Source organism: Platalea leucorodia (assembly GCF_965183815.1).
Source record: "Platalea leucorodia genome assembly, chromosome: 2".
Classification (NCBI taxonomy): Eukaryota; Metazoa; Chordata; class Aves; order Pelecaniformes; family Threskiornithidae; genus Platalea; species Platalea leucorodia.
The window spans coordinates 96,651,377-96,675,722 of NC_138824.1; the positions used below are offsets into that span (position 1 = coordinate 96,651,377).

Sequence of the window (24,346 nt, forward strand, 5' to 3'; positions counted from 1 at the left end):
TAATCCCCAGCTCACCTTGTTTATCTAAAACATATAGCCACAATTTTTTACAGATTTCAGGGCATTTAACATAAGCATATAGCAAATACATATGTGGACAACATATATGAAAGAATCTCCATATACTGACAAGTAATCTTCTCACTCAAATGACTTCTCATTTGCAAAAAACCAACTAAAATATGTACATTCACAGCTCACCTACCTTCCTGAGCAAATCCTTCTGGGGCAATTTAGGTCTTCAGGGGAAGAACACAAACTCTGGGAAAGGGGGTATTTTGTTTTCTTTTGTTTTCATTTGTTTTGATTTGATAACGTCTCTCTCCTATTTTGAGTCCTCAGCTATGACATAGCTAGAAAAGGTATGACTAGAGGTTTATGAGACAGCTCTGCACATTACAATAGTAAGAACACTTTTCAGATAATACAAAAGGATGGCTTGTTCACTCAAGAATACTCAAATGACATCAGCTGGCTTCACCACCACCACCACTTTTCCTGACACAACTAAAAATTCAATAGGATAGTCTTTGAGAAGAAGGTACTGAACCAAAAATCCTTACCCCAAATGAAACAAAAAACTCAGGGGTCTTCAAAAAAGGCAGTGTCCTGTTCAAATACAAAAGTGAGAGTATATTTAACACCCCATGTTTTGTATTGTTTCTAGACTTCATAAAGCCATAAGTAACCTGCTCTGCCTTCACAGCTGACCCTGTTTTGTGCAGGAGGTTGGATTACAGACCTCTCGAGCTTGGAATCCAACCTGAATCATCCTATGGTCCTATGAACGTCGGGAAATTAAAAAAGCCACTCATATACTGGAAGTTTACTCTGAACAGAAGCTATACAGGAACCATCCTGAGGCAACATGATGTTTCTGCAGTGGCTGGGTTACCAGTAAAAAACAAAGAAGCGTTAAGTACTGAATATCTTAAGACATAATGTAATCTGTGAAAGCTCTAAAAATTATCTTCAAACACTCATGCTGAACAACTTCTTAGACATGGAGGAACCTGTCCATGTAAGTCCTAAGCACAAAAGGATACTAATGGAGAACAAAGATAAGCTGGTTCATTCCAAGATCTGTTTTATCTGTGAAAATGAAATAGAGATGTCGAAGGGTAAGGAGCAAAGGGTAAGGTACTCCAACAGGTGATACTCCATGTTATGGGGATACAGCTGAGCATACTTCCAGAAAGAAGCACGTGCACTTGGGAACCTCTGGCTAGCAATACAGACCACCAAGATCTGGTTTTTAACAGCAAACACATCTCTTCTGGTACTAATGCCTGATATAAGGACTAAGGTGGATGCAAAGTAACAATCCAAAAAGACAAGAAGGAAGTTAAAGCTCCGGGAAAGAAAGCACGCTTCCAGTCTAGCAAGTAAAACATGAGCACAACCTTCAGCTTCCACTTCCTTCCCACAGGGACTAGGATTTGAAAAGTGGAGGTCTGCAGCACTTCTTGCAGCTAATCAGCACTTAACATCAAGTTCAGAGAAGACCAATGGAGACACAGATCGCATGAGTGACCAAGAATCAAAGAAAGAGAACAAAATTGTTGAAAACCAGAAGATCCCCGTGGAAGACATTCCAAGATAAAGGATAATTCTGGCTCCAATAATATGTTGGGCCATGCATATCTATGAGAGCTAGATATTTACTGCAAAAAAAATCATAAACTTGTAGCTCTTTCTTTTACCTCCCTGAATAGTCTAACCTGTGTGGTTAGTCAAGTTGGAAGGGAAAAGTTGCAAAGTTCTGTTTGCAGCCAATAGTTCCTGAAGAGCAGACATGTAACTACCACAGAAAAGCCCATTTCTTTGTGTCTTTAGGGATAGACTGGAACTCCTGAGAAAGTTTCAGTCCAAAGACAACTACCTCTTCTGACTGGAAGATGAATCTGCGTTAAAAGTAAAGACATACCTAGAATGTCAAGACTTCCTAGATCTCAGGGCAAGCTGATAAAATCTGTCCAGGAGCTAGCACCGAAGCCTCTCAGTTTTCTTTCAACAGATCTTAGTATTGAATTAGCATTTTCCCACGATACGCTCTTCCTTAGAAGGAAAAGGGGCATCTTATACACCTCTCAAAAAAAAGGAAGAGACAACAACTGAAACTTCACGCTTCAGGGAAGCCGTAACAGTTTTGTGGGTTTTTTAGTGCTGCAGGCTTTCAACACAAACCATTGCTGACTCCATTACATGAATGCACATATAGAAAAAGAATAGGAACATAGCAATAAATCAAATAAAAAACATGCTTAATTCAGGTCATTTCACAGAGTACCTTAAAAATTCATTTAAGGAAAAAAAAAAAAACACAAACCTTCCACAAGAAAGTGCCATTTTTTCCATCTCTTTCCAAATTCTTACAATCTGTTCTGAGAAATTCTTGCTCTTCTGAATATGCTGAAGCCTAATACCAAAGTTCTGACCCCATCCAGAAGCTATCAATATTTATAGAAACGTTCCCATCCATTTCACTGCAAACACCCTATTCTGACAATGCATCTGACAAAGTCAGACTTCGGAAAGACACTGCAAAAGTAAAAGGCCTAGTAAGAGTATTTCTGTGTTGACTATGACCCTTTGCCATGCCGCTTCAAGATCACCAACTGACACTGTTGGAGTGGTTAACTAGAAAGAACAGAATCCCTCCACCCAGGTAATAAAAAAGAATTGAAACTCGGTTTACAGGCCAGGCTTAGCAATATATGGATATCCTTAAAATTGAGTTTCAGGTGGATGCTACCTGTATTTCCCAATGCTGAAATCCTTTATACTACTAATGCAGGAAATCACCAATTAAATTAGAACGGGAACCATAATACCTAAGTAACAAGGTAATCTAGACTGTAGCTTACTAGGAGCTACTCAAGTTAGAACAACCTTACACTGCTCTTAATGAACCTCCTTTCTGGTCAAACTGATCTAATGCCTGTGCCATCCAGATTAACATTCTGTGGTCCTGGGGATGAAAACCAAAACTTTTCCTTTGGAATATTCAAGGCATTTGAAGTGAGTGTGCAACGTGAAACATCGCCAGGATTGTAAGAGGCCCTACAATCAGTATCTGTGACCCTTTCAATTTCTGTTATCTAGTCCATTAGCCTATAGGCAGTATGGAGCCTGAAATGATACTCTGCTGTTTTGGAGCCATTAGTTTAAGCTCCAACACAAAAACTGTGCAGTGTAGTTGAGTTCTACGTGCCACTTCCAAAAGATGGAAAAAAAAAAAAACCTGGAACAGCTGAATTAGCGGCCAATTTCCTTACTGTAGGCAGGCCCCTGGGTCTTTTCAGATAGGACCTGAATTTGGCTCTTTGTATACCAGAATGTTCAATTCATCTCAGTTTAGCTCTAGCTCCAAGTTGAATGATTGCTACTGAGCAATTACAGCCTTATTTGTTTGACTCTGCTGGGGTCAGGTAAAAGCACAGGTAGAAACTAAGTAGTTGCCTGGCCTACCTGCTCCACCCTTCTGGCTAGCTCTAATGAGCAGTCTTCACTAGTTTCTCCTTTCAAGTGAATGGTTGATTTAACATTGGAGTTAAAAAGGGAGGGACAGCAAGAACAGAAGACATAACAAAGGTGCACAATGATATTGGAATCCCCCTCTACTAAAAAGAGATTTTTAATCTCTATAAAAATGCATATATTTATGTGACACAAGGCAGAAAAAGCTGCTCAGCTACAGCCTTCTGTGTGCAAGCACCAATATTTCAAGCTGAAGAAAAGACTGAAAACCGTACAAGCTATTTCACAACTTGACAGAAACTCTTCTGTTCATTGCCCCTGACAAAATTAACAGCCTGTCAGAATGTCAGCTGTTCAGAGTCCCCAGCCTTCAGGACAGGCAGAGGACACGTCGCACTCAGGTTTCATTTGGCACCTAGTAATAGAAAGTCATAGCTAACAATACGACTACAGAACATGAGTTCAATGCCAAAGATTTTTCATTTTGCAATGTGGTTCCAGTTTAAGATAGTACTGACCTCAGCAGGTATGGAATACGAGACAAACTAATACTTCCTCATCGGTCTCAAGCAAAACCAGCCAGATTCGTGCAGCTTATCAACAAAGGTGAATACCACATAAACCAAGAGACTTCGTCACCACTAAAATCACCAACGAGTCAATTGGCAGGAAGGACTATTTGAACACAGCAGACCCATCTACAACCAAAGTAAGCTAGACCTGAGAGAATGTTTGTGTACAACCAAAAGCACGTGAAGCACACCAAGGCATGCAGGATCTTTGGGAAACCAATCTTTGAAGACTCACAGAAACCACAGAATAGTTGAGGTTGGAAGGGACCTCTGGAGATTGTTTAATCCAACCCCCCTGCTCAAAGCAAGGTCAATTAGGGCAGGTTGCTCAGGGCCACATCCAGTTGGGTTTTGACTGTCTCCAAGGATGGAGACTCCACAACCTCTCTGGGCAACCTGCTCCAGTATTCAATCACCCTTACAGTAAAAATGTTTTTCTTATGTTTTAATGGAACTTCCTGTGTTTCAGATTATGTCCATTTCCTCTTGCCCTGTCGCCGGGCACCACTGAGAAGAGTCAGAGAGTCTGTCTTCTTTATTCCCCCATTAGGTATTTAGATACATCAATAATATCTCCCCAAACCTTTACTGCTGCAGACTAAACAGTCCCAGCTTACTGAGCCTCTCTTCATATGAGAGATGCTCTAGTCCCCTAATCATCTTTTTGGTTCTTTGCCGGACTCACTCCAGTACGTCTATGTCTAGTGGTGGTGAGCCCAGAACTGTACCCAGCACTCCAGATGCGTCTCAGCAGTGCCAAGCAGAGGGAAAGGATCAGGTCCCTTGACCTGCTGACAATGCTCTTCCTAACACAGACCAAGTATGTTAAATTTCTTTGCTACAAGGATGCGTTGCTGTCTCATATTTGGCTTGGTGTCCACCAGGACTGTCACATCCTTTTCTGCAAAGCTGCTTTCCAGCTGGTTGGTCCCCACAGTGCACCGGTGCATGAGGTTACTCCTCCCAAGGTACACGACTTGGCATTTCCCTTTGTTGAATTCCATGGGATTCCTCTGGGCCTATTTCTCCAAAAGCAACAAAGTACCTCTGAATGGCAGCACAGCCATCTGGTCATCAGTCACTCCTCCCAGTTTTGCAACATCTGCAAAGGTGCCAACAGTACACTCTGTCCCATCATCCAGGTCATTAATGAAGATGTTAAACGTGGTTCCAGTATCAGTCCCTGGTGTACACCACTAATGACTAGCCTTCAACTGGACTTCGTGCTGCTGATCACAATCCTTTGAGCCCAGCAGTTCACCTAGTTTTCAGTCCATCTCAGTGCTCATTTATCTAATCTGTATTTTATCAGTTTGTCTATCACAACATTATAGGAGACAATGTCAAAAGCCTTACTAAAGTCAAGATAAACCACATCCATTGCTCTTTCCTCATCCACTGAGACAGAACTACTACATTCCAACTATTAGATTTCAGATGTGCTTCTGAAAATAAATTGGGATTAGAGAGATAAGGGAAAACAGTATATTTGTGTTGAATTCAGAGAGTTAGAAATGAAGAAAATAACCTGAGACTTAGCAAGCCAGCAGACCTGCTTCATGCAGAACAGGACTGACTCTCGTTTTTGAGTAAAGTATTGGAGGCAAGTATGTTCAAAAAAGTCTTTGAAGAAAGAGCTGTTGAAAATTTTATTGGTGTCTTCAAATTCACAGCTGATGTGCAAGCAGCACTCTGGAGGTGTCACTGATAGTAGTAACAAAACCCCCAACATATTACAGAGTGAAAGAGATAAAGAAAGAAGCAATTCCAAAATTATAAGCATTCCTGGTAGTCAACTTTCTAGATACCTGGGTCAAACTACAAAATCCTGAAACTGGTATGTTATTTGGGGAATTCTGTATGCAATTCATTCCTTAACAACGAAAAGGTCCCACAAGATTTTGTACATGTGCAAATTAGCATCCATGATGAACTGCAGTTTTTAGCCTGGATTTAGTCTTCCTCAGAAACTAATGGCTCTTTAAAGTATTTATCTCCTTCTCCCGCAATAATGCGCTTCCCCCCCCCCCATTTGCCTGAGCGCTTTCCTGTTCAAGAAAGATCTAAAAAGATGGTACCAGTGGCCCTCAATCTCCAAGGATTTCTGCACCTCAATGGAACAGCCATACTCTTCACAGACAGACCATCTCATTATAACCATTCTGAAGTACTTATTTCTGCTTACAAATGCAAGACAATCATTATATTGTGCTACAAGTATTTCATAAATGTAATATTACACCACTCACCTTTCAAATAAAAAAATAAATAAGCAAAGCACCCCACCCCACTGCTGCTCACACTAGGGCAATAACTAAAGAGAATTATCATTTATTTCTCCTTGCCTTTATTTTTCATCTTTCACATTCTATTTTTAATTCCTACAGTGACAACAATAATTTTGCTACAGGGTTTATTCATGGAACTGTTTTAGTAGGTATGTTAATGCTTCTTTCTACTTAGAAAACTAAGTTACTGTCTGTATCAATAAATATTTCTCAGGGGAGCTGCATCGAAATTTGCCCACAAAGATCTAATGATTAAGATACTAAATTGAGATTTTGAGGGTTCAATTCTGTTCTAGTAGTAACTTTGGTGAAAGTGGCCAATGCCTGTTCTTCAGTTATAAACTGAGAATCTTTACACTAATACTGAGAGTATCATTATCTATCATATTATGCATCCTCCTTTAGCTGCTTTCCCATCACTCTGAAGGGCATTGTGTTAGAAGATGTCCCAAACCAAAAACCTTATTTGAGCCTCAAAAAGTTTCCAAACTGAAAATAAAAGCTTCTTTAAGACAAATAGCTCCACAGCCAAAGCTGTAAGAGAACTTTTTGAAAGCACTCTTGCAGGTGCATTAGTGCAAACTGAATTGTGTTAACTTGATCCATCCTTGAAGAAGATTTAATCTAAGGTGACTTTATATTCACAAGGACTAAGATCATTGACACAATGTATTAAGATATTTCAATCCTGGGCACTGTAACCTACAGTTAAAAGGATATAACAAATAGCTGAAAAGGTAACTTTTTATGTCTCTTCAGCCAGAGCTGTAAAAGCTTGCCTCACTCTAGAACATACTGTCTTCTGCCTTCTTTACTCTCACACTGGTCTAAATATACATAGAGACTCTTGTAGCTTTATTTTCCATGACACTATTTAAATACTATCTTCCCAGAACTTAAGTACACTAACGATTGGTCATAAAGTGCTTGGAAAGAAATCAAGTTATGCAAAATGACTATTTAGGCTGCTTGCAAAAGCAGCCAAAATTGACCCCTTTTTTTGTGACAATACCTGCTCCTCCTAACATGCTGTTCATTGCAACACTCCTACCAATTCTCAAATTTATTTCTTGTTTAAGTCTTGGTTTTGTTTAAGAGTGTTCTCCACATACATTACCTTAGCCTCCCACACAGGATATTATTTGCCCACATAAATCTTTCTAGGTATCAGCTTTAAAATATTATAATTTCTGTTGTTTACAACCTCCCATCCATTTAGTTTTGTTTGTGAACTTCAATATTTTAAGTAGCCTTTTCTCCTATGAGGTAGACTCAAGAATGAAGACTTGTTTTATTACACTGTCCCCTTAAAAAAACAGGTTTTCAAAAAATGAAACAAAACACTTGATCCCTATAATTCTAACACTCTTGAATACGATAAACTCTAGTTGCAACATGACTCTAAAGAGAGGAAGGCAGGTAGACAGGTTAGAAACTAGCAGGCCAAGAGAGGTGTTCTCTAGAGATGTGATTCAAGAGGAAGACTAAGGGACTGAGGAAATCACAGCTTCATCACAGGAAAGACTTTCAGAAAGCCTAAGGAGACAATGACATGCAAGAAAAAATCTGTATACGTTAAAGAGTTTCTAAGCTCATCTTATAACAGCTCTTCTCCCTCATTAACTAGATGAACCCTGATTAAAAAAAAAAAAAAAACAAAAACACAGCTGGAAAAAACTTACATCGATTACATATTTTTGATAAAGATATGTTATACACTTGACACTCTAAAATTGATTTGCAGAGTCAACTTGGCTATGGCAAGCATATGTTTCTGTTCGTCTCTAATACACTGATTTCAGCCGGTTTAGAATCGGAAACAACTGTGAAGGACCCAGCGTCAGTTTACAGGTAAGAGAGGAAAAAGGGGTCAGAAGACATTTAAAAAAAAATGTTTCTTAGCATTAACATAAAGAGGAGTCTCGTGCAGGAAGAAAAATGTGAGAAGAAACTATAAGTACCGGTTAAGATCAGAAATTAGGAAGAGGCAAATGTGATTATTGTTTCAGAAATAAATGAAACAGCTTATACTTACCAAATTATCAGTTTCTGGATCTTCACAGAAAAAGGGTTTTCCTTCTTTCTCCTGCTTCCTTACAAAATTTTCAATATCTACATCAAAACTAGCTGAAGTTGTGCCTTCTGAGCCTTGTGTAGATTGTTCACATTTTTCAAATAATAGTGCTAACAAGGGAAATAGTGGGTGCCTAGAATAAAAGTTAAAATACATGAATAAGTATTTTCACTTACATGTACACCACTGAAAAGGAAGACATCTAGCTCACATAAGGTAACAGTCACTCACGTAACAAACAGAAAGACAAATCTTGGAAGAGAATGGATATAACACCAGTGGCTATGAAAGTTTGTGGGATTTTTTTTTTTTCATTTTGATTTACCGAAAACCATAGAGGCAAGTAAAGCAGTAAAATATGTATATTTAAATAAAGAGAACAATCACAAGCTAAAAAGCTATGACATACTATTTAATTCACTGCTATTGAGCGGCAAGAGGTACATTAATACAGTGCATTAGAAATGAGGATTAGGATTTACAAATAGGATGAATGCAGATTTAAATTATGAAATAAAGTCTGATAAAATTCATTTATTCTTCAATGCGGGCCTTATTTATACATCACAAATATCTTTACAGAACTGAGAATAGTATGCGGGCTGTACTCAAAGGCCTCCTACGAAATCATGCTCAGATCAGAAGATTATTTTGTTAGCCCAAGTCTGTAAATGAGTGGACCCATCTTTCTGCTTCAGGGTTTTGAGTTGTTTTTTTTTTTTTTTTTTTTTTACATGCAAACTGGTAATAATTGTGTCTTTATAAAGCACTTAAAGTGAAAGAGCACTTAACCTCATCAAAACTGAGCATATTGCTTCGCACAGCACTTAACACTGGAAAATCTCAAATTAGTATGTTTATACATCAACATTTAATCCCAGTTTGAGCTAATTACTGGGCAATAGATTGTTATCCCTAAAGAAAAGGGAGTAGAGATCAACCAAATTACAATAAAAATAAAAACACACATTAAAGATAAAAACTACAGTATAACAAATAGTGACCGTAGTTCAACAGTCTGAGTAGCTTGCTGAATTTCACTTATGCTTTAAAGGCAGCCACCTTCAGAATATCCTTTAAAACTATGCTGAAACTGAAGAATCCCACAATAAAGGGAAGGTGTTTTTTTTGTTGGCTGAAGACTGACAGTGAAGCTAATTTGATCTCATTCTTTCCCTGCAAACTACTGAGACAGTTAGCCAAGGGATCATCTGATTTTAAACTACTTAATTAAAAAAGAAAAAAATCCTCTATTCTTTACCCTTCAAAAGACAGAACACGAGTCCATTACTACCTGTAAATGGCCTGCTTGTCTGCATCCATTGGAGTCTGAGATTCTACAGGGGCAGGACTCACCCCTTCTGCATCAGTTTCAGAGCAGTTGGGATCTTGTTCAGTTTTTAACTCTGTTACCACTTGCATCTGTAGAAAAAGAGTAAGTTATAAGTAAATTTGTATGCTTGATGTAAAATAAGTGTACTGTTTTCTAAGGAAATAGCAATGCAAAGGGCTACTAAATTGCCAGAAGGTTGGTTTGACTTCCCAGTTACACAAAAAGCCATAGCAGTAACAAAAGCCCTCTTTTAATCTTTGACGATTTTTGATGGGTAAAGGTCACTTCAAGTTTCAGCACTCAGCTTTAAAATGGGAATGACAGATATTAGTAAATTGTTAAAGTATCTTGTCTCTGGAGTGGCTATTTTTGGAATAGGCTAGAGTACACTGTTCCAAAAAATTTATGGGGATGTCTGCATAAAAAGCCTTTAGGATGAAAACAAGAGAAAGGAAAGTTTCTACTCTTTTCTTTCTTATTTCTTACTGTACATTGTATCAGGATACTGAAGAAAAAGAGATCCTGAAGTTTTTCTTGTCCTTTAAAATGAACATTTTCTTACAAAGAACTGAAATATTCTGTGTCCCTCCAACATTTCAATTATCAGGAGCATAACCTCCCCTGACCTTTACCACTCAAATTTACACACTGTAATAACAAATTGTTTTAGAAATATCAAGCTACTGGAGAAAACAACAGTAACTGCTTCTACAAATCCATTTAACACACAGTTACACAATCTGCCACCACTGGAAAAACAACAGAGCCACAGCTTCTACTGAGCACCTCCAAAATTGCACTAGGTGGCTGGTAATGTCTTTGAGGTGCTTTGAAGGTGTTGAAAGTGATTTTCCCATCACCTCCAGCTAAATATCTTTCAGACTAAAAGGTCTTAAAGGAATATGACCTCTGAAAGTCATAGTTTCCACACCCCCGACCCAAACTCCTTGGTTGTCTCCCCTTTGAGCAATGGAAACATCTGTACAAAGACAAGAAATCACTCCAGACTTTTTTTTTTCTACTTTAACCCGAAGAAGTTTTATCTTGAGTAGAGGACAGACACTGTTTCAATATCACCAGGCAGCCAGAAATGACACCTGCAGAAAGGAAGCATACAGAATGCAATCCTCTGCCCTCTTGTCCCGTGAGATGTACGTATCATATAGAATCACAGAATCATTAAGGTTGGAAAAGACCTCTGAGATCATTGAGTCCAACCATTAACCTAACTACCAGGTCCACCTCTAAACCATGTCCCTAAACCATTTCACTCACAGGAACCCTCCAAGAGGAGAGCTGGCCTCCAGAAACTATTAGAGAACCTGACTCTGGCAGACTTTAATCTATTTCCACACAACATAAGCAAAAGGAATTTATACTATTCCCAACAAGAAGTCTGGGAGAACCAAAAGTTTTGTGCTTTATTACCTGTTGAGGCCAAGCCATCTCCTAGCAAAATCAGAAACTGAGAAAATGCCAGCATATCCTAACCCAACAGAGCAGCCTGCCTTGCAAAAAGCTTCCAGAATGCTTGCAAAAAAGATGCAACTAATGGACTCATTTCTTGGCTAATGACAAGAAGGAGGAGCGAAATAGAAGGGGATTACTCATACAAGTAATTATAAATGTTGAGCCATACATCTGCAGAGTTTGAAGGGAGAGAGCATGTTCATTTAGGCCTCTATCTCACTAGAAAGAGGAAATAGCTCACTTAAAACTGCAAGCTATTTTCAGTGGGCCACTTCCAAACTACAAAAGCAGCAGGCACCCAAATTACCTGTCTGTCTTGGTCACCAAGAGCTTAAAATACAAAACAAATAGAAAGAAAATGCTCTCTCCCAATCCGTTCTTTACAAAAACATGTATTACTGACGTGTCACAGGATGGCATGTATTTGCTGGGGGAATAAAGTAAAAGATGTAACGTAGGTGAAAGGAGAAAGAGAAATTAGAATTGCAATAAAAGAAGCAAACAACAACAACAGAAATCAATAACCCCAAATTGCATTCAGATAAGCATCTTTTTATAAGAGATAGGAAAAGTTGCTGTTTTTCTTCTGACTGTTCACCACTGTTGCCATCTGCTGACAGAAGTACTTGTATTTACTGCTTAGGGCTGACACATAGTAAGGTAAAAATGGGTCTTCAGAGTACAGGCCACCAGCATGCCTTGTCTCCAGTTAACAGTATTTTAATTTAGCAATTCAAATTGTTGCAATATACAGCCTGTTGTACAAAAAAGAAACATCATGACCAGACATATCTGAGTATGTTTCATTATTCTAGCTGTTTGTTAACACAAATAAGAAACTGGAAGCCCACTGACCAGCCTTCTAATTAGCAATTCTAATCATAACCTCATTAAAATGAATTCAAGTATTTTACCAGTTTTTAGCCTGCAGCAAAACTGCATCAACTTAAATGTAGTCAAAGTAGCATATAATTCTAGATAAGTAAATTTATCCTTCACTTGCTGGAGATCAAGCCTATGACTGCATAAACATCATCTATCTATTATAACTGCAGACACACAACAACACGGAAGTATCTTATACACAAAATATTACGGGTGCCCGTTTGACTTTCCTAAAAATACAAACATTACAGCACACAAAACATCTAGAGCAGACTCAGAAGTAAACCCCTTATCTAACCATTTTTCCAGAAGTTAAGCAAAGTCATACAAAGATGAGCTAAGCCTTTTATAGGTATCCAAGTATTAAAGAATAGCACCTTATTGCTTTAAAGATCTTGCTTTACAGAGAAGAACAGATATTTAAACAATGCCAAAGCAGGCATTAAGGAAAAAGTCACGACCTTTTTTCTCTTGCTAATTGTATTTTGTCCATAGAGAAAGAAAAACACACCTACCTGTTGTCCATCTTGATAGTTGTCTATACTTAATGTCTGTGTTGCCATCATGGTTAATAAAACATTAATTATGTCAAATCATCATAAGTATGAACAAATATTCTTTAAAAAAAAAAAAAAGTCAGTTACAACAGTGGCCACTTAGAATCCAGTTCAAAAAGATGAAAAAGAAAAAAAAAAAAAAAAAAAAAAAGATTTACACACACCTCTGCCCCCCAAAATCATTAAGTTTATTGACAGTTACACACATTTTCAAAAAAAAAAAAAAAAAATCGTCTTGGTGAGGAAACTGTTGCATTTTCCAACAAGTTCACTGTATCCTTTTATATTTTAACGTAAGATTTTTAATAAGAGGCTGAATTTTTTTTACATTCACAAACTTCAAGTAAACTTTTTATTTTTGCACAACTTAACTTATTCTAAGGTAATACTTAAAACCTAGAAACAATCAAAGATTTATGTGTCTGTGTTTTGAAAAGGCTAAAGACACATTGAGCATTACTGTAACTGAAATAATAATAGTCTACAATCAATGAACCAAATGTAAAAGCTGTTAAGGAATACCCTGTTTACTTAGGGGTATGAATCCCATATTCTAAAATTAGGGCCTGAAATTCCTTTTAGAAACCAAAGTCTCAAATCACTTCTGACATCAGGAATCTACCATCCAAGTCATTTAGTGCTCAACAAAGAATGGAACAATATCTATCAACTTTTAAACAACTGGGCCTATGTGATTATATAGTTTCAAAAATGATTTAAGAATTCAGAAGTCTCATTTTCATAGACATTTGATACTTTGGGAAATACTAATTTTAGTAGGATTATAACATAAGTAAATTTATGAATGTTATTCCCTCTAAGCATTAGCTGGAGTTTAGTGCCCAGATGAGTTAAATATTTTTTTTTTTTAAGTTGGACATTAAGTAAAAAACAAAACAAACCCAAAACAAAACAAAAAAAACCAAACCAAAACAAAAAAAACCAAAACAAAACAAACACACCACAATTTAGCACAGCACCAGATAGAGTTTGTCCATCAAATTACTAATTTACATTTCATTTTCTTGTCAGATTAGCAGCCATTACAACTGAAATCACATAATTCATTAAGCTATTACCATTAAATATTACCATAGAACTCAATTTTCCTTGACACACAGGAGTCCTAATGTTCAGCTACGATAAAAAATATTAATATTAAAAAAGAAGACAGAGCACGTGTCTTGAAAAAGATTACACCCAGGTATTAATTCCAGGTTTTCCGCTCTCTTCCACTTATAAAGAACTAAGTATTAGAATTTTCACCAGTTTAAGATCTGAAACAAAAACTTTTTTCCTTGTAATGTGTTCAATCACTACAAATTTTTCAACTATTTTTAAATCTTTCCTTCACCATTGCATACTCCTACAGTATATGACCATTATGAAGAGCAATTTTTACATTTCTGGGTATTTTCCACTACAGATTATAATAGCCTCAAGTAAATGTTTCATTTAGGAAACAGAGGACAAAATTTCAAGATTCCCTTCTTTGTTTACTTAACAGTTTCAGGCACAGAGAGAAACTTAACTCCTCAGGACAAACCTCAAGTGTTACTTTCCATCAAGTTCTATTCAAAGTGCGATTCCTAAGCAGTAATGTGGGGTTTTTTTGTTTGGTTGGGTTTGTTTGTTTGTTTGTTTGTTTGGTTTTTTTTCAAAAAAACACTCAGCTTTAGAGACCAGAGAAGTTCACCAGGATGATGTAAGCATGACTTCCTTTACAAACGAGGTTATTGACTTTCACTCACTCATGCTTAAATGGAGCTGTTACACACACAAAAGCATCTTGGGAAGAACAAATATGAGAAGACAGCGCAGATCTTGGTTCTGACACTGGGTCACGCGCTTGCAGAGCTGAACAAGTTTCTATCTGTAGACAACACGCACATATTATCTTAAATAGCTTGTGGAATACTAGCTAAAAGGTATACTACAGTTTGGGAACTCCTATGCTAAAGTATGTTTTTCTTAAAAATACGATTTACAGAGGAAAAGACTGCATTTAGAGTTTTTCTAATACTTTAATGAAAGTATTTTCTGGTTCTAGTTTGTCCTTCTGTCTTTATAGAATATCAGCATCTCTTTCTTGGAAACTCCAAAAATATTACTGATTTCTCCACCAAAATAGAAAAAATGGGAACGACATAAATGCACTCACTGATGGAAGTACTTGAGATCTTTTAATTTTTTTTAAAGTTATGAATCATTTAATATTAAAGTTAAATCAGCATTTGCCACAATAGCAAAGTGAGATATCTTTCAAAATACTTCAAGGGGACATACTCTAAAACATCAGCCCTGTAAGCGTTTGCCTTACATTTAAACATTTATTTTCTTTCATAAATGGTAGCTTACAACTGGGGCATTAGTGTCTTTCTGTATTTATATAGAGTGAAAGGGCACATACAAAATGCTGCTCTTCTTCCTTCTCAAAAGGCACATTTACTTTCTGTGATATCCAAAGCACAGATCAAACTACCCTCAAAATAAAAGTAGAACAGTTGAACAGATCAACAAAGAAAGAGCAAACACTATTCAGTGATTGTTTTTGAAGCTGAAGAAGTTCCTCACAAAATGCTGTTAAAGAAATTGGCCGTGGGAGAAAGATGAAGTTCTTAGTCAGAAAGGAGGAAATAAGAGGGAAAACAGTTGCAGAAGAGGAAGTGTCTTAGAGTTAAGCAAGGATGTGAGATCATATTAGTGACACAAAGAATAACATGGAGAGGGAAGCAACAAAGATAACACATGTAAACTGGTGAAGACAACAGGACATGGCAAGAATTTCTGGAGAATCAGACAAGCTGGACCAACCCTTCCTTCCAGATTTCCATAAGGAAGAGACATTCCACATCTGGAAATCCCTCAGGCCACAAGAAGGAAGAAAGAGGTGCACAGCTTTGAGCTAGATCCATAGATTATTTCATCAAGAAGGACTTTTGCCCTATCCTCTCCCAGGCGAACAGCTGGAAAGAGTTCTACATGGGTATATCCTTTATTTCCCGTAAGAGCTTCCCCTCTGACTTATAATTACAGTAGAAGATTAAGCTATTAGGCAAGATAGCAACTGATGAGATTTAGTGAAGACAACTACAGCAAATCAAGAAGAACAAATTGAGCTAATCACACACTTAAACTGAGGCAATTAACTGAGGAATTACTTTGGTTCACTAAAGAGAAACATCTTCTCATTACCCAGTAGTGGTAAGAGACAAACCATGTTAAACTTTAAGAAAAATAACTGAAAAGGTATTTACACATTTGGCTTTTATAACCTAATTCAGGATACAATATCTAGTTCTAGTTAGCAGATACACAGCCTAAGCAGATGTTCATTCTGCAAACAACGATGCTAGATAAAGCTGGTATCGCTCCCAGATGTTTATCACCACCACCCTGCCAGAGCTAATTACTTCCATAGCTCTACCACTGAGCCCACAGAACACGTGAATGATTTTTGCTCCTTTTTACATAAAGTCAGCTAGGCTAGTTCAACCCGCTGTTAAAGGTGGCTATGATGTAAACCAGCTGACTTTGAAGCACATTGCTGCACACTCATACAACCCCTGCTCTTGGCTGACCTATTAGTGTGGTAATTTCTGGCTCATGTGTGGCGATTATCAGCTCACAGCAGGACCATCTTTAACCAGCACAGCTATACCCAATACTATATGGCCTAGGGTATCTGAAGTGGGCCTAAGAACGCAGGACTTCTGGACAACTTAGCTTTAAAAATGCCAATTATTCTTTGTTAAAGAAATCAAGAGTAGAAGGAAAACTGTGCATTTGCGTTATATTCAAAGAGTTACAAATAAAAAAAAAAAAACAACCCTAGGCTGAGAGAGTCAGCCAGTCTGCTTCATGCAGAACAGAATTAACTCCCATTCTATTTATTTTGAAAACACAAGTGTGAGGAAAACCCAAGGAAATGTTTAAGGTCATGTAAACTGGAAGTTGATGCATGAACTGCAATCAGAAACTCCACTGATATCTGTGGTGAAAGGGAATTCATAAAAGCATTGTGTTCTGCAAAACAAAGCAGAGCGAAAAATATTCAAGCCTTTAATAAAAATAAGTATGAAGGTAAAACGTACAGTAGAAAGCAAGCTAAATTAAGAGGGGTAATCATAATTAGAGATTAGACTTTGTGCAGGTTAAGGAGTATCTAAGACAGGAGATTAAAGGTGAGTTGGAACATGTACACAAAGTGATCGCTTAACATACAGCACTCCTCCCTTGCTCTACTTCTTCATAATTAAGAGCAAAGAGACCACCCAGTAACGTTAACATAAGGTGCAAGTAAGCTGTTGGAGTTCAGCAATATCATTTTTAACACATACAAGCTACAACAGATGTTTGTAAGAGATATAAATAGTTATGCTTCAGGGTATAAACCAACCACTAACTGTCTTAGGGTTGTGAAGAAACTACCCAACAGACTTGTTAACAAGTAATCATTCCTTCTAATTTTCCCCTATACACGTTCCTTTGAAGTCCTTCAGAGAGAAATGGACGATTGGCAGATTCAGCATGGTAATTTGTTCAGTCTTATTTAACTTTAGTCCTGGCAGTTGCTCTATAACATAGATCCTTACATTCACATACAAAGTTTAAAAGAAACAAAAATCAAAACAGCAGGCCTGTTTGACACATGAAAAGCATCTAGAACTGGCTTCACTTTTCATCAAAATACACAATGATATTTGCTTCCAGGGCGCACTGCTTTCTAAAGGAGATAAAATATTGGCCATGAGAAAGCTGCTCACCCCTTTCCTTCAATGGGTTGAAGACGACATTATTTTGTTCCAGCAGAGTGAATCCCACTGATGTACAACGTAGAGGACAGAAACCTAAAAACCAACAGAGAAATATTCAGAAGGAGACAACAACATAGAACATACTTTCCGAGACAATACAATTGAAAATGTTTCGGTTTGTTATGTGGTTCCCTCCCCAAGTTTAAATAAACTGACAGGATTTTTTTTTTTTGCATGTTTTGCAAAATTTTTTTTTGCATTTTTAATAATCTCTAATCACACCCACTATCCCATGCTATTATTTGAACTTTCCCTCATCTTATTCCATTCATTCTTCATAATTATCTTTGTCTTTGCTGACACCTCTAACAGAAGGCTACACTTGAACTGCTAACTCGCTTGCTGTTCAACCTTTATATTTTACTCTCTGGCTCAGCGCCTGTCTGCCTAGGCTAGACAAGACACATCCCAAAAATAAAACTATGAAATGCAAATAGGAATAACTCATCAGTGTTGTAAAAATTAAGCATGAAACCAAGAAAGGTGAAAGACTTTTTTTTTTTAATTTAAATCTCCTTCATAATCGTGCTTTGATTTTACCATGGAATGTGTCCTAAGATGGCTATGATCAAGTAATCTACTACATGATAAAAACTAACAGACCATAGGGAGGGGTGCGAGCCATTGTTAGGATCACGCGTTCTGTGAAGACAGGTTCTGCTACAGGATTATTCAGCAATTTTTAAAAGCTTTCAAAACATTACCACTTAAAATTACTTTAATTGTATTTAATTTAATAGCACCTGTTTTGATATAAAGATACTTTAAAAAAGTAGTAATAATTGCGAAAGCAAAGTAGCAAAGATTGTGAAAATGTATTTAGAAAACTGCTGAAAAGAATTAAAAAAAGCCTGCAGAACTCTCTCGGGAAGTTCCAGACACTAATGTTGCACAAAGGCCACCTGAAATATGACATGACAGCTAAAATACACAGCTGAGATCTTAATCAGATTATCTCTGTTTCTCACATTGACAAAGTTTCTGTGTTCCCAGTTTTGCCAACTGCAAAAGAACTGGAATGAAAGTAATTCCAACATTTTTGAAAGTGAAATGAAGTTGGTGTTTGGATTTGAGAACCAAAATTTATCCATGTGTAGTGTAGAAGTAATGTTTTTCAGACAAGTTCAGAGAAAAACAAAATGCTAAGGGCCACTCAATGTAGATGCCATCTCTGGTTTGTGAAACCTAGCTCTAAAAGAGCCAGGAAGATACTCTGAGGAGTTATAAGGGGGTATAAGCTTCAGTCATTGGGTAGAGATGAAATACTGAGATAGTGTCATGGTTTAATCCCAGCCAGCAACTAAGCCCCACGCAGCCACTCACTCACTCCCCCCACAGTGGGATGGGGGAGAGATTCGGAAGAGTAAAAATGAGAAAACTCATGGGTTGAGATAAAGACAGTTTAATAGGTAAAGCTAAAGCTGCGCACGCAAGCAAAGCAAAACAAGGAATTCATTCACTACTTCCCATCGGCAGGCAGGAGTTCAGCTATCTCCAGGAAAGCAGGGATCCATCACGCGTTATGGTTACTTGGGAAGACAAACGCCATCACTCCAAACGTCCCCCCCTTCCTTCTTCTTCCTCCAGCTTTATAAGCTGAGCATGATGTCATGTGGTGTGGAATGGCCCTTTGGCCAGTTGGGGCCAGCTGTCCTGGCTGTGCCCCCTCCCAACTTCTTGTGCACCCCAGCCTACTCCCTGGTGGGGTGGGGTGAGAAGCAGAAAAGGCCTTGACTCTGTGTAAGCACTGCTCAGCAATAACTAAAACATCCCTGTATTATCAGCACTGTTTTCAGCACAAATCCAAAACATGGCCCCATACTAGCTATGAAGAAAATTAACTCTATCCCAGCCAAAACCAGCACAGCTAGGAGTTTCAGTCCAAACTGATACACAATGGTCTTGAAGCCTCAAGGGGTAGATGACACATTAGAAGTTCTTACCACTTTCTCTTAAACTTTCAAAGACCTCTATCCCCAAAGAATGGACTTATTTTTGTAACTTCTTAATTCCGTTCTGAGAATACAGTGTACCTCTTATTCCCTTCTTCACACGCTATTTATCTTCTATAATTTTGGTACTTATTTTCACCCACCTCAACTTACTGGGCTATTTTCCAATAGAGGACTTCTCACTATTCATAGCATCTTCTCAATGTAGGTCACTGCCAGATAAATTGGGATGACCTATTCCTTGTCTCTGCAAAGCATAATGAAGGACTGCTTCACCATTGCAAATCTGAAAAACCTGCTCCCTTCATTCAGAAACAACTGCAGCAAAGAACCGATTGTGCCACTGCTGCCAGATCTGGTCACTCAAAAATATTTCGTATATGAAGATTCAAGTAGCCCTTGCCTGCAAGGCCTTCCGCTGAAACTCTGGAAATAGGCAAATGTCTAGACAGCATATGAGATATTGAGGGCAGAAAGAAAGGGGTACTGAAGAAATGCAGGCCCAGGTGAAAGATGCTGCAGAGGAAAAGGTTTGGCTGAGAATGAGCCAGAGGACATTGCAGTCATATTGCCTTCTTCCAAGAGACACCTGACAGCAATTAAGACTAGAGTCTACCCTAAAACATATCAGAGAAGAAAATAAGAGAGATCTGAGCTTGCATGTTATGTCCTCTCGCATATCCCAGTGGGGGCAAGAATAGGGAGCAGATACACCTGTTAAAGGAGGGAGACAATACCAAGGCACTGTGGAGCTTAAACTTGGACTTGCTACTGCCAATTCGTTTTTTCCTTTTATTCCTCTTGCAGACAAGCCTTAAAGTCATGTTATCATAATAAAGATGATACTTATCTATGAAACCAAAACCAAGGGCAACTTGCTTTGTCACTTAAAAAGCGTATCACGATTGAAGTTTTTACTACAAAGTAAAATATGACCTTGTTCATTCAAGCGCAGAAGAACCCTCTGTTCAGTCATTCTCTCATTTTGCATGTCAGCTAGTAAGAAACAAAGACCTGTGCATACATTCATATATAAAAATATTAGCAGACATTAAGATCAAGATACATTTATATTTTTAAAGATTCAAATGTAGAGTATATATGACAACATGCCATCAGGAATTCATTCTACCTTTGCTGCAGTGGCTGCCTATCCCTAACCTACCTACGAAGAGACATTCAGTAAAATGAAGACAAACAGATCAATATGAAGTTGAAGAAGTTCATTAAAACTGTGCTCAATGAGAATGTACTCCTCATTCAGCAGCAAGGTGGCTTCCATTTCCTCTATCTTATGTACTTACAAAGTATAGTCATTATTTAGAGTACTATACTTTTAGAAAGATGTTGTTGCTGTTCAGGAACATAATACCAGCCTCAGGGTGTGCCACTGTGCAGATACATCTAAACTGCTATTACACAACAGCTATCCTGTCAATTACCCTGGGAGACAAGTCCTAAAAAGCCACAAAACCAATTTTCAGCTGCAGTGAAATGAGATTTACTTCGTGTCACTTTTTCCCTTTATTGTTTGGTGGTGCAATAAAGTTATTTATGTATTAAACCGGATGAATATGAGATTACATTAAAAAACTGAATGCATATTATACTTTAAGAAACTGAAAATTTAACTAAAATCTACCACTAAGGTTAAATTTCTTCAGAAATACAGGCTACACTACAAGCTATCATCAACCTTTCTTTGCCTGTAGGATTTTGAACGTATATACTATGTAACACCGACTTTATTCAGCAAGACCTCTCCAACACTATATATACTGCTTTGTTGTCCCATTAATATTTCGTAACATCCTCTTTTCATATCATCTCATTTCCGAACTTAACAAGCCATGCTAAGTATTTATATCACAGACTATCTTCCAGGCATCACCACACAATGTCACACAGCATGACAAACAACAAACCATCTCATAAAAACATCTGTGCCCCTTTAGCAATTCACTCTCTGTGTAAACTTTGCTTTTGGTATTTTAAAGGAATTCTGGAAATTCTCCTATTTGCAGGTACCAAATATGAAAGAAGTATTATAAAAAATGTTCCACTTTACAAGCTAAAATTGCATATGCAGTAACTGATAAAATGGATATTAAGGATGCGTAAGATAACATAAATTTCTCAAGGCACAACAACAAAAGCAGAATTAAGGGCATCTAGGTCTTCTGAAGAACTTCAGCTGCCTAATTCTGCATACATCCTTTGCGTTTACACCAGCATATTTCTTGGGAAGCATGCATAATCACGGTTCACATAATTGCCAATTTACAATCGTGCTTCTTAATAACAAGGAAGAGACACAGATGAGAAATCCTATCCAATCTAGTCATAAAATAACGTCACCTCAGTATGCTTAGGTATCCTGCCTCCAGGTAGCTCTTGGCATTGCAGAAGGCAATCCTCAGGTTGCTCTCCTGCCTTCTGCAAAATGAAAACATCTTTCTTCTAACTATTAAAAGATTATCAAACTCAAAAAACTTCCTGCAGCATCTCAGTTTTTCCTACCCATTTCACACTGTAATTTGACCCTGCTTTATTAGCTCCATAAAGTAAAAGTAAGGAATTAAGGGGACCAAACAGAAATTCCTTGTCACAGGACAGAGAAGTATTTCCCCCCCTCAGTATTTACCCAATGTGCTGTCATCGTAACATTTTAGACCCAAAGTCAAGAAGACAGTACGCTATCTGCCTTGCTGCTATCGTGGTAAGAGGACTGCATTAGAAAGACTACCAAAACCCCTTACATACCAGAGGACGTGTATCAGCAATTCCACAGCTGGAACTGATTCTAGTACAACTTTCCTACTTAATGATATTTAATTACTTTTTCAAACACAATTTCGTTTAAAAACAAAAAAACAGAACTCCACTCTCCACATTTCCCCAGCATTCCCCACATGGATAAACAACAGGTTTGCCTATGCGCTAGAACACAATTCCGTTCCTTTGCCACTGAAGCCTTCGGAATATCCACACAAGCGTGTAGTGAATCTCTTACTTCTGGAGACACTCATTTTATCATATCCTTCCAAGCGAATTAAACCAAAGCAACGGGAAATCCTATTTTTATCATGATTTGTATCAGCACCCAATAAACTATGACTGAAATTAATCTTGTGTTTTGTGTTTATACTTTGCGGTTTCATAAAAAAGACACAGAATAACCACCAATCTCACCATGCCTTTATTGCTATTGAATACTTTACAATGTTAGCAAGCGGTTTATGTAAGCATATGTAAGTTTTCCAACATTTTTATTAGAAAACCATAAGTTTCTAATGATTCTTTCTATGAAAGACTGAATTCCTAATGCTACTGAAGTACACTTAAAGGATGAAGAAGAGTTTTATTTAACCAATAACTGCATTTAAAATGGACTTAAGATGTTGAACGCATAAGACTATCCCCTCTCTGCATTTTTGGCATTTAAGCCCTTCATCAAAATTAAGAAGTTCCATTGTCGGTTATTTCATTTTTATGTCCTTTACTATTCCAGAAATAACGAGCCTGTCAATGAATCAAGCATTAACTTGACTAGCTGAATAAACTGAAGTGACACAAAATCCTGGTCCTGCAACTCTGTCAAATCCAGTTCCAATCATCAGTAACTTTTGCAGAATCTTCCCTCTTTTGACTCTCAACATTTGGTCGAACATGAACAACTTTGTTTTGCTGCTAAGTGAAGACCCTAAAATGAACTGTTATTTTCTCTTCAAAATGGTAATTAAATAAAAATTCTTCCTTTCCTGCTCCACTTTGTCCACAACTGTTCAGTAATGGCAAACAAGAAGCAATCAGTTCAACTAGTTTTTGCAAGGAAGATGCGCCGCGTTCTAGCCTCTTCTCTTCCTGCTGCCAACGCTATTCATGCTCCCTCACTTTCCTATCCACGTTCTTTCTGCTCTTCAGCCTCATACTACCTTTCCACATTGTTCCTTCCACACCAACGTACAGCTTGTCCTTTCTCACCTCTTGCCCTTTCTCTTGTTCCCTCCACTTCTGACCAATTGTAATTTTGCTAGCACCGTCCTTTTCAGGTTCCTGGCCCTACTGCATTTCCACCAAGCTTCAATCTCTGTTCCCCACCTCTCCCCGAACACCAGTCTTCATCCCCCCCATGAGTATGACCGCTGCCTAAGCATTCTGGGGTTGGGGGAGAAACACGGGTAAAGAAAGACTCTTTAGGATTAAACTTACCCATCACCTACTGCTGTGGGATGCATCATGCTTAACTACTTGGTCCAGATGATGACTGCACAGTCAGGTGACATGCAAGGACCAACAGACAGGAAGATACTTGTGTTACATGGAATATTCAGATAGTTTAGTTAATAAATATTTGCTGAGTAACATGCATGAACCAGTTTTTCAAGAGCTTATGATCTGCTGAAGCTTCTCAAGGAACAGCTACATGCTCCGTGTCAATGTTTATGCTCTCCTCCCCTCTCTCCCCTGCAATGCTAAATTCCCGAACTGAAGTGTTGATATGCTCATAAATAAGCCAAACAAGCATTTCCCCCCTGCCTTAAATTAACATATTTAGTTTCTCTTAAAGTCATTTTCAAAATGCCAAGTCATTTTAGCTTAAAGTTTCTGGAATAACCCTGCTCAAACATACTCATCATGGCAAATTTCAGTATGACTAAGAAATAAGCTACTGAAAACAACACCTCAAAATAAAAAAAATAACCAGGTAACCTTACTCCTGGCATCGCTACTATCATGGCCTAGCACACACATAAATGGGCTAGAACACATACAAATTAAGTGATCATAGACTGGCCTGGAAGTTCAAGTTCTTTAGTTATAAAACATACAACATAGCACACACATTTTTGTTCTCATATTCTCTAGGCATGTTAAACAAGTATAATGCTCCAATTTCTGTTTCGTAATCGCCTGT

General features: G+C 37.8%; 1 protein-coding gene across 5 annotated transcripts in view; it reads right to left on the bottom strand.

Annotated features, from left to right (window-relative positions):
- Window positions 1-24,346, bottom strand: part of PKNOX1 (PBX/knotted 1 homeobox 1) — a 49,206-nt gene that overhangs the window by 19,889 nt on the left and 4,971 nt on the right. For 2 of the 5 annotated variants that reach the window (XM_082304124.1, XM_082304121.1), the window contains exons 2-6: window positions 17,426-17,509; window positions 14,411-14,532; window positions 12,618-12,719; window positions 9,709-9,836; window positions 8,376-8,547 (exon numbers count right to left, since the gene is read on the bottom strand). The exons of 1 other annotated variant lie outside the window; for it this stretch is intronic. In XM_082304124.1, coding sequence (XP_082160250.1) covers window positions 8,376-8,547; window positions 9,709-9,836; window positions 12,618-12,668 — 351 coding nt within the window. In that variant the 5' untranslated portion in view covers window positions 12,669-12,719; window positions 14,411-14,532; window positions 17,426-17,509. Of the gene's footprint in view, window positions 1-8,375; window positions 8,548-9,708; window positions 9,837-12,617; window positions 12,720-14,410; window positions 14,533-17,425; window positions 17,510-23,640; window positions 23,696-24,346 lie in introns of all 5 variants that reach the window. 2 more of the 5 variants (XM_082304123.1, XM_082304122.1) reach the window with 2 other exon arrangements.